This window comes from Diadema antillarum, unplaced genomic scaffold (assembly GCF_040938485.1).
Source record: "Diadema antillarum isolate AM-2024a unplaced genomic scaffold, OU_Dant_1.0 seq00000406_RagTag, whole genome shotgun sequence".
In the NCBI taxonomy this organism is placed as follows: domain Eukaryota; kingdom Metazoa; phylum Echinodermata; class Echinoidea; order Diadematoida; family Diadematidae; genus Diadema; species Diadema antillarum.
This window is the reverse complement of record NW_027271394.1, coordinates 1,203,585-1,214,730: the sequence shown is the minus strand read 5'-3', so window position 1 is coordinate 1,214,730 and position 11,146 is coordinate 1,203,585. Positions and strand designations below refer to the sequence as shown.

At 39.0% G+C, this 11,146-nt stretch overlaps 1 protein-coding gene across 1 annotated transcript; it reads left to right on the top strand.

Annotated features, from left to right (window-relative positions):
- Positions 1-749: 749 nt before the first annotated feature.
- On the top strand, positions 750-10,493 carry LOC139732200 (tubulin polyglutamylase TTLL11-like). Its single transcript, XM_071643076.1, has 7 exons — positions 750-1,190; positions 2,086-2,191; positions 3,475-3,680; positions 4,576-5,073; positions 6,174-6,385; positions 9,344-9,637; positions 10,163-10,493. Exons 1-7 carry the CDS (start codon positions 750-752, stop codon positions 10,491-10,493), a joined length of 2,088 nt encoding a protein of 695 aa, XP_071499177.1.
- The last annotated feature ends 653 nt before the right edge of the window (positions 10,494-11,146 follow it).

Genomic DNA, 11,146 nt, shown 5'->3' with positions numbered 1-11,146 from the left:
ATGTTAATTTTTGTTCAATTTCTATTCGCGCATTCTCCGGCATGTGTTTACTGCTATGTACCTCTCAATATTTTGAAGTAGGAATGACGGAAAGTAGTTGCAATCATATTAGAGGCAAAATATCTTCCCTATATGAGAGTGACTGGTCATTATCAAGAGACTTATTATGAATCTATTGTCCTCCTGTCTGTGAGATAGATCTACTAGTAGTTTGGCACATGCCTGTGTGTGCATGGCACTTCACGTAATTTTGAGTGGCGGCATCATAAAACAATGGATCAAGAGAATAATAATTGCGACGTCTGTAACTCCATCATTTGAACCTCCTTAGAATATAGCATTCTGTACTTTACAAACAGAACTCATGAAGCTTAACCCTTCACAACCCATAGAGGTTTTATTCCGAGATAGTACCCTGTTTGCCACAGGCAACAACTTTCCAATATTATAATTTCGTCAATCATCAGTGGGCTGTTGCCTGCGATAATGAAAAACCTCATTATATAGGGCGCCAGCTACGATGCCAAAATGTACTCGCAACCACAGATTGTGCTCGCAACGCATTGTTTACATGCACTAAAATTATAATGAAGATCTACTGTGCCTTGGATTCGTTGTTGATGCGCTTATGCCGACGCGACCGCAAAATCAACGCGTCTAGTAACCTATTACCGCTCATTCCAAGTAAAGGAAAGTACTTTATAAACTCGAAATTATGGGGTAACTAACCGAAATGAGACATCATAATTATGTCGACTTCGAACGGGGGTCGGGACTTAAGCAACGCCAAGCTTGAGCCGATCAAACCGAGGTCCACTCATGCCCAGCTGGCGTACGAGGAGTGCTTGAAATTGCAGCTAGCCCAACTTGCCGCGGACAGACAACGAGAGGCCGCAGAAAAGGCTGCCCGCAGCACTGGCGGTGATGGAAAGCAAAAGCTGGCAGCGGCTCGCAAGAATGCGACATCAACTTCAGTTTATCACGGGCAGACTCCGAGTATAGCGAGGGTCCAGCCAAATGGAGAGGGAACAAGGAATGGAATTGGTTCTAAAGAAGGCAAAAAACCCAGATCTCGTAGTGGAAAGAGGCGTCGCCGGCATAACATACTGCTTGTCAATACAGCAAAATCGAAGACGAGTGGAGAAGTTCTGCGCATCAGTCTGAATGAATTAGGATGGCGATGGAAAGAGGTATTAAAAGGCAAAACGCAAAAGCAAAAATAACAATTTTTTGTTCAGTGTTAAACGATGGTACAGTTGTAGTTGTTCAGCTGTCACATTTACCTCGTTGCGTTGCCTATTGTCACATTTGATTTGTTTTCTTCTTCTAGTCTGTATCTTCTTTATTTCATCATCTTGCTTCTCCTTCTTCAATTGTCAAGACGCAGTTTTATCATTCTTGGCTAGAGTTCCACAATTCCATGTGTGTCTACCCTAAAGGATGTAGCTCCATCTTTTATTTTTTTACCTTTTTTATTTATTTATTTATTTATTTATTTATTTATTTTATTCTTTTTGCTAGGAGTACATCATTCTTTCCTGATTACATTTGGCTATGGTCATGGAACTCACTGCCAGAAGAAAGGTTTTGTCAAATGTACCTCTGCGAGAATAACAGTTTCAGGCAGATGGTACACAGAAACTCCAGCTCCGATAGAAGGGGAATGCTGCCTTAGCTGCACTTCATCCCACTGTACATATACATCACACCAGACCCGCCAAACAGTAAACGAAAATACACCAAATGGTGGAGTGTACTTAAAATGTATTTAAATGAGGAAGAAGATTGTAAGGTGATTTTGTGAGAAACAGTAATGATTGTGAGTGACATTCAATTTTTCATGTTTGAATATTGAATGTCTGATGTACATGTAGCAATTTCAGTGTAATCTTCATGTAGGTATGCATTTTCCATTGATTGATTTAAATACCATGGCATTGAGCTTCAAAAAATATTAAATGAAGAAATTTTAATGCCCCTTTTACCTTTCTTAGATTTGTGCATCTATACAGACTGTACAATGTAATTTCTAGTTTGAAAATCTTTTCAGACACTCTTTTGCTACTGTTTGATATTATTTTGCAGATAACAAGTTTCCAAAGTAAGTTCCCATGTGATTTGTTCTGGAATGCCAACTCCTTCTTTGACTGCGAAAACATACCACTTGGAGGAATGGTTAACAAAGTGCCAGGTGAGTAAGAAGTGGCATATATACATTATGCATTCACTAATTTCAACTAGATTCTACTGAAGTTATTTCATGTAATATTCACAATTCATTCCCATTGTACAGTTTACATGTACACGTAGTAGCTTCTTTTTGTTCAATAGCCCATTGCCTCTGACATACACATGGTATCAGCTCCCACCTCCCTGGACATATATTGCACTTTTCAATAGTGTTTTATTTAAAAGTATGATGCAAAGTAAGTTTGATGAAGGAGGATGAAGACTTGCACTGTAGCCTTCTCATTAGTGAAACCAACATTTTTCCTGCTATCAAATTTACATTTCTCAGCATTTTGGGATTTTGAGTAATGAGAGGATGGATCTATCTAAATTATTTATCTAATCCATCTATCTATCTATCTGTCTATCTATCTATCTATCTATCTATCTATCGATCATCTTATCAGTCAATCTATCTATCAACCATCTATCTACAGTAGATCTATCTATCTATATCTATCTATCTATCTGTATCTATCTATCTATCTATCTCTATCTATCTATCTATCTATCTATCTATCTATCTTTGTATCTAGACTGTCAGTAAAGTTAGTAATACTAGTAGTAGTCTTGAAGAGCTTAATGTGTAATTTACCAGTAAAGTTATTTTGCCATCTTCACTGCCTTTGCAAATTTACATGCTTGACATACATCTTTTACTTTCATGAGTCATGTTGTAGCATGGTAGAAGTCAGTGATGATGCATTATATGTGAATTTCCCCCCCCCCCCCCAGCAAAGTTCGATCACATCCTGTATGTAGATCTTACATTGTATATACATGTACAATACTTGGGACAATGCTTTGAAAGGCTTTTAGTATGTAGATTTGTTGTTTTTTGTTTATTATACTAGGGACAGTGCTTTGAAAGGCTTTTAATATGTAAATTTGTTGTTTTTTGTTTATTTTTGCGTTATACATTTGAGTTATGTATTGTACAAAGCTGAGAATAGGATCACTCATTATCATACATTAACAAAGATGAACCTTGCTGGAATTAAAGAAAGCTCTTACTGCAAATTGTAATCATTTGGGTGACAAATGGGCATGATGGCTATACAATTATCATTCTAGTAGTTCAAAGAGTTCAAATGCCTTTTTAGAAAAGTGTGAGTTTGTATTAATCATATCATTTGCCTAAGTTAGGATGTAGAATCGAAACTATTAAAACCCCATATCCTCTGGTATACGTGTAGTTACATAATTTCAGTGTCATTTCATTGCTCGTTGCATTCCATGTTTCAGGTCTCCATGAACTTGTACGCAAAGCCCAGCTCTCTAAACTACTGCATCAAATGAGACAACTCTTTCCCAGTGAATATGGCTTCTACCCAAAGACGTGGATCCTCCCGGAGCAGTACCATGTGTTCTGTGCGGAGGTCGCCACGTTTGTTCAGAAGAATCCCCGATCCAAGCCAGTCTTCATCGTCAAACCGGACGATGGAAGTCAGGTTTGTGCGACTCGAAAATGTAACTCATGTAGATTGTTGTCAGTGTGCTTACTACTGTAGCTGGTGGTAGATGTGGCTAGGTTTGGTAAGAACAACAAGATTTTAATTGGGTTGCTGAATTTGCTGCACGATGTTGCTGAATATAAAATTCCAACCTCTCACTGCCGTAGGTTACTACAGGTTGACATTGAAAGTTGAAACTTGTTCCTTTTTGGAGATTATTAACCTGAATTCTTATTTCTAACTCTTGTGCATTTACAATTACATTTGCCAGTTTCGTTTTAGATACTTAAAGTTTATATAAACAAAAGTAATTGATCTGATCACTTGTTGTAATTAGCTACATTTTGTAGTAAGGCATGAATACTCAAATGAAACAACTTTTTTTTTGTCTGTCATACTAACATTGTAGCAGTCTCTTACAGGCAAGGCCATTTGTGCAAACCTATGTCATCCTGTCTTATGACATAGATTGACATGCAGTGGTCTTTATATCAGCAATATATCTTTTTATTTTGGGCCTCAAGGTAAAATTTCAAGCACTGAGGGGGAAAAAAAGAATGAATTGATGTTCTATTACTATTTTCATTTGACGACTACTGCCTACTCATAAAGCCAAGAAACGAGGACTTTTAGTTTGAATAGAGGTCAGTCCATAACTGGTAGTTTAGGAAAGTACAAAGTAGCTGCAGTGTGTTGTTTTAAAACAATTTTGAAACAAAAAATGACAATAATTGAAATTCCAACAGTATTTTGATAAATGATTGCTACCTTCACATTAAGTAGCAGTTGAAGTTGAAGTTGCCAAGAACAGAGGGCTTTTAGTTCAATTGAAGGACATATCTATAGTTCGAAAGAACAAAATGACCTTTGTGTGTTGTTTTATCTTCTTCAGGGAGATGGGATCTATTTAATCAACAACCCTCATCACATGTCTAACATGGGACTGGTGAAGCCAGCCATTGTTCAGGAGTATGTCCAGAAGCCCCTCCTTCTTGAAAGGCTGAAGTTTGACCTGCGCATCTATGTGCTTCTGGCCTCCATCTCCCCGCTCCGCATCTACATCTGCAAGGAGGGCCTGGCGCGTTTCTGCACCGTGCCCTACCAGCCACCCAACGCCCGCAACCTCCACGTCACCTACATGCACCTCACCAACTACTCGCTCAACAAGTACAGCCACAGCTTCGTGCATACCGACGCCACTGACCGCGGGAGCAAGCGCACCACCAGCAGCGTCTTTGCCACCCTGGCCAACCGCGGCCTGGACACCGTGCAGCTGTGGGAGAAGATCCAGGAGCTGGTCATCAAGACGATCACGGCCATGCTGCCAGATCTCCGCGTCATCATGGAGGCTGAGCTCCCAGCCAAAAGGATGAACCCATCTTGCTTTCAGGTAAATTCCATATCTAATCTGATCACATCCCTGGTGGTTTCTTTTTACACTACATGTGATATTTGGCTGTTTGATATTCCAAACCTCTCCTTGAATTTGGCAGTCATTACAAGTACCAAATGCTGTCATAAAGTTAAGACTGTGACTAGATTACTTACTAATGAGGTGAGATTTAGATGAAGAATATACACAAATGCTGCATATTTTGATTCCTTCATGGGTGGTTCTGGTTTGATACTGCTCCCATCATATGTGTGGGCTTTTGTAGTACAGTGGTTAAGGACTTTGACTGACAGATACAGTTAGGTTTTGAAATGAACTTTTTGAACAAAGTTACATAAATCCATGTTTAGTATATAGCTGTAAACTTGTCATGGTTCATGGCTGTTCACACACAATCCAAGAGCAAATTCCATTCAGGATAATATGATGGTAGAGGGAGTACGATAGACTTGGAAACTTGTGCATGAGTAATTTTTGGCACATGGCCTGGTAGGATGAATTCCCCTGGTTTCTAATTCCTCAAAATCAAAATATGAAATAGTATTACGTACAACGAGAAAAAAAATGTGTATTTCTATTTTCACATTATTTTCATGTTCTGCAAAATGCATGAAAATTTCCACACTGCAAAAAAGAAATCCTCTTTTATGGTACCGGTACTTCAGACAATCTTTGCTAAATTTGGGCATCCCACAGGAGATCTGGCCATGTAAACAGTGGAGAGTGATCTCCTGTATTTTGTAGGTTAGGCAGAGCTCTCTTTACCTGGTGCAGTGTTCATCTTCCAGTGTCAGTACAGGCGACTCCCATTATAACAAACTCTTTGGGACCGGCAGTTTTCTTTTGTTATATATCAGAACAAGTACAGTGTATGAAGATATCTAGATGATAATTGTGGGCCCTAAATTTTACTTTGTTGTATTCAAAATTTCAATATCTGTACGCGTGTTTGTTATAACAGGAGTGCACTGTTTTTCCAAATAACATCAGATTTTCTGAGAAGATATTTTCCATAGAGTAGATGTATTGTGCATTTATGGCTTAATTTGATGTTTGTGATCCTCTTTATCCTTTGTGCCTCATTTGCTCTTGTCCAGATCCTGGGATTTGATGTCCTGCTGGCCAGTAACCTGCAGCCAATACTGCTTGAGGTCAATGCCAACCCAAGCCTGCGACTGGACTTTGAGAACCACCTGCCCAATGGCTCTGTGGAGCTTCTCCCAAGCCCTGTCGACGAGGAGATTAAGATCCCGCTGGTCACCGATGTCCTGCGATTGATGCGACCGGGCAAGATGTCCAAGGTGCCAAAGTGAGTGTTGTTCACACCCGCGTTTTTGTTTTCTACAAGTAGCATTCCCTGTGCACTCTGTAGTACTCCTTTTAAAAAAGAAAAAGAAAAAAAGTAGTTGTTATGGAAATCAGAGCGACAATGCGAAATATTGCATCAACTGCCTCCAGGTTTGGTGAGAGATTCAAGTGATAATTTGATACCATTGTATTTCATCAGATTGATAACATGTGAATCAGAATAATTTATATTACCTGCTGCCTGTGAGTGCTTCACATCATCATGAGGTAAATTCTGTACATGTAGTAAGTGGTGCAACTCACCAGGAATTCTAAAGCTATGTAAATGCAACGGTTTGTGCAGTAATTGGGATTTATTGCAAGTTTATGACAAATTGCCCTCATTGATGAGAATGAGCACAGATTAATCAGTTTTTTGGAAGTAGCCTGGATAAAAAAAAATAAAAAAAATAAAAAGAATAATGGGCATTCATATCCAGGCTAGGAAAATTGGGATTTAACACAATTACTTAAAAAATATGCATACTCTTGTGCATGGATTGCACAGTTTGGCAGTAAGATATGTGTACAATGTAAGTATAGTGCTGTCTTACAATTAGAATAAAATGAATTAAATTAGCGCATGAAGAAACAAACGACTCATAGGTTGGCATGAAGGAGGAGAAACAGCTATGCATTTATTACACTTGTACAATAACTCTACTTGCATTCCCATAATACAACTGCACCACATGACGCTGGTATTTCTAGCCTGTTCATAGTATGCCATTCTACTCCTTCAGATGTTATAAATCATTTACATATCATTTTAATCAAAATAGCTGCAAAGAATTTCCAGATGCCATGCCCAGTGTTCAAGCAAATAGATAAATGTGTAATTTTCTTTGCAATTTTTCTACAAATATAACTTCAGACAATGAAAAACAAAGCACAATGCTAGTATCCAATAACATTTTTGTGCACACTTACTTGTGGCATATCAATGGCAGATGAAACAAAAATATCTTTACATTATGTGAACGTCAGGCATATGTTCTCACTCTAACCAAGAGACATGCCATTGATTTTCGCTTGAGGCTAGAAGTGGCAGAGCATTCTATGAGGTGAAAAAATCAATACTGTGTAACATAAATGTGTAGCAAATGGTCAATAAGAGTGTGCACAAACTCTTTCTCTGACCCCCATCACAATTCTATAGATTACAACCTTGAAGTCTGCCTGTATTGAAACACTACAATCAATTCTTCATTTGCTCAATGGAGGGATGAGCAAAAGTGTGAACCCCAAGTACCCTACCCCCCCCCAAGAAACTACTAACTTAACAACAGCAAAGCACTTTATATCAATCAATTCATCCCTATGGGACACAGTGTGGAAGGTATACATGTAATAGATTGGACATGGGTATGATGTCTCTTTATTTCAATACCATGCAGACGGTAGATCAGAGATATTATTTTTGATGAACACAATACCTTGCAAAATACAAATGATGAGCAGTGGAGTGATATTGGATAGATGCCAAGTAAATCATGTTACATGCCACCTCATGTTTCTGTTGTCTTTAAAATCATTAGAGTTATCACAATGAACAGATTAGTACAGTTACCATGAAAATCAGGCAGAGGAGAAAGATTTGACCTTTTATAGCTTCACATATTTCCTCGAAGCCATGATTGGTTATAATCTTTAGGAAGATAAATACTGAGTTTACTGAAGAGCAAGATATTTTCACTGCATGACATTTTCACCAATTTGAGCTGGTTGCCTTTTTTGCAGCATGAATTTTTTTTGCGAATTGCCACTGGCATTCAATGCATATATCATAAACAACTTTCACGTCTATTTTAATTTTGTGAATCTTGGCTCTTGGGTAATTTGCAAATTTAAAATGCACACAAACATTTTGTGTTTGACAGTATAATGTATTCACCTCTGTCATGACATAATGTACATTACCCAATAGAGATTCTCTGGGAAGATGTTTGGTTTTTGTTTTTGTTTTTGTGCCAAAAAGGTCAAAAGGTCAAAGATCAAGTGAAAATGCTGAACTTACTTCTTCCTCCATATCTCAGAAATGGCTCAAGTTATCTTGAAACTTAGTACATATTTATGCATGTGCTGCCTGACAGTGATTCTTCTATTTATTTTAGGGTCATAGGGTCAAAGGCCAAGTGAAAATGATAACAATTTACTAATTTCAATACAGAAATTGCACTTTTTCTCCATACCTTGAAAAATACGGAATGCATAAAACAAAGTCTAGTAAAAGTCTTCAAATCCCCAAATACATGCTCTCCCATTCATCCGATTAAACCTAGGTCAAGGAAGGTGAACATTAAACACATCTGTGACGAACATGTCATTTTGATATTTTGCAAATTATGTGAAACTGTCATCACACATTGTCCACATGTAATATAGACCTATTAGGAGAATCATGCATAATGGCGGAGGCATACCAGTCGCCATAGCGACATTTCTAGTTACATGTTGTTGTAATCAATAACTCTGAAAGCTTGCGTAATTATAAAATTCCTTTGGTTCCTTACAATATGTATTCTATCTCTTCATTTAGAGAAAACTGGCTTTGTCTTGTACTGTATGTTGTTTACAAATGTGTCTTTAAAGTTGTTAATATGAGTATGAAATGGCTTTGCAGAAGTTGATGAAAGATGATCACAGAGCTTTGCAAATTTGGCTACATGCATGATGACACAGTGGGACTACATGTGTCAAAGCACAAATTTAGCAGCACAAAATTTTCATCTGAGTGTAACGAGTTTGTCACACAAACATATGGTTTGCAGATGTGAAAAGTTACCATTCACTGCAGATTGTACATATAATGCACTGGTTTAAATATTAGCGTGTGTAAATCTATGTATTAGCTGTGAACAGTGTGAGCAGCAAGTTACAATAGTTTGTCCCACCCACACATGTATGTACACACTTGTAGGAGTGCCGCGTCAGTAATGGCCGCCAAGCGCAACCAGATCCAGGTGGTCAATCTAGATGAAGCCGATGCGGACGATCCACCCCAGGAGAGGACGACGAGTGAGGATGCAGGGGCCGAGGATGAAGAGGAGGACCCCCTCTATGGTTCGTGCCTGGAGGAAATCTGGCCCAGAAAGTTTGCCAGCGAGTACGAGCACCTGCGGGTCATGGAGCGCGTGGCTGCCTTCTTCAACCTCTTCCTTGGTGTGCGGGGAGCACAGCGCATGGGGGCCACCGGATTCCGGACCTTCTGCAGGTAAGTGATTACTGGCAAATCCAAATGCCCTGAGGTTATCTTAAGTTTATTCTAACTCAGTACATGCCCCTGAGACCAGAACTTTGTTGGTCACAAAATTTGCTATATATGCAGCATATTTTGTGGTGTTCTCATTTTCTCAAATTTTCAAGTTACCTTGTATGTCTATATGAATTTAACTACTTGCAAGAATATTGCCTCCCATAACAACACTAATACAATGTATATTGTCTCCAAACAAACTTTTCTTCTCATTCATCCTTTCACTTTCACTGTGGTTCACTGTGGCAAAGTAAACCAATCATGAACTTGTGTCATAATTCTCAATGTGCAAAATATTATATTCGGGAAATGTATAGCGTATAGATTAGTAAAGTAGCTGTTTGTTCATCACATGCAAATTTTTAGTATCTACTCATTAATTCTCATGATTATTGCTGGAAAGCCATTTGACTTCATTATTCACAGTGTCTATTCTTTTTTTGTTTTAGATTTTGCTGCATATTTTGATTCATTCAATTTCAGAAAATGCAAGCTGTGCCAGAGCGGTTTCTCAATGGCCGCAGCAGACATCATGTACATCGATATCGCTCGGCGCTGGAATGAGCAGAATTGCGAGGCCGTGGCGGCAGGCATGTGCTTTGGGGCATTCCTGGAAGCCTTCTTCTTGCTGGCCAGGAGGAAGGTGCGAGGGGACACCCTGTGCGACAGGGTGATGGCCCTGGTTGAACACTGCGAGACCAGCCTGAGTGAGGACCGGGCGTGTCACCGAAGGGGGCTGCCGCTGTCACGGCGACTGGTCCGGCCCATGATGGCCGCCAGGGGACTCCCTCGCAAGGATGGCTCTGAGAATTGAGGCATTCCATTTGAACAGTACAAACACTGACACAGGAATCATGGTGGAATTCTTCACTTCAGAGTTTGTATTTTCATATACTTGCCGTTAAGTTACCATGATGTATTCCTACAGCTATCTTTAATGGTATTAACCAAATCCAACCATACATTCAGCTGATAAGCAACTTATGTGGGGAAGGGGATTGGCTTGTTGTGAAGAGAACTGTGGAAGTATTAGATGTATGCAGTAAGTTGTAACGAGTGCAATGTATCAAGTTTCTTGTAAAAATTGTTGGATATATTGTAAGATATTTTGACGTCTATGCTGTTATCTCAGCAAGGAGTATTTTTAACCTTAAATGGCATTAAACTTAGCTTTTGTTAGTGATACTCAGTAAGTGCCTGTAATTGTGATGTGTTGTGATGAAGGCAATGTCCTCATTACATTTTACTTTTGTTTAATGTTATATCTAACACTGGAGAGCTTCAGTGTGGTCCCCGATATTGGACTTTGTGCCCCTCAACTCAAGTTACCTTGGTTAGTCCCCTAAAGCAATCAAGAGCTCCTTTCCAAAAAAATCATCAAACTTTAGAAACATTCCCCGCAGGTCTGCTTATGTGAGTAATTTCACAAAACCCAAGCTGAAGCAGAATCTTACGCAGAAGACAGAT

What these genes read in the sequence shown, in the direction of transcription:
- LOC139732200 (XM_071643076.1), top strand. Translation starts at nt 750, where the DNA reads ATGTCGACTTCGAACGGGGGTCGGGACTTAAGCAACGCCAAGCTTGAG. An exon ending in TGAACCCATCTTGCTTTCAG is followed by an intron (nt 5,074 to 6,173) that starts GTAAATTCCATA and finishes GCTCTTGTCCAG; the next exon opens with ATCCTGGGATTTGATGTCCT. An exon ending in GGATTCCGGACCTTCTGCAG is followed by an intron (nt 9,638 to 10,162) that starts GTAAGTGATTAC and finishes ATTCAATTTCAG; the next exon opens with AAAATGCAAGCTGTGCCAGA.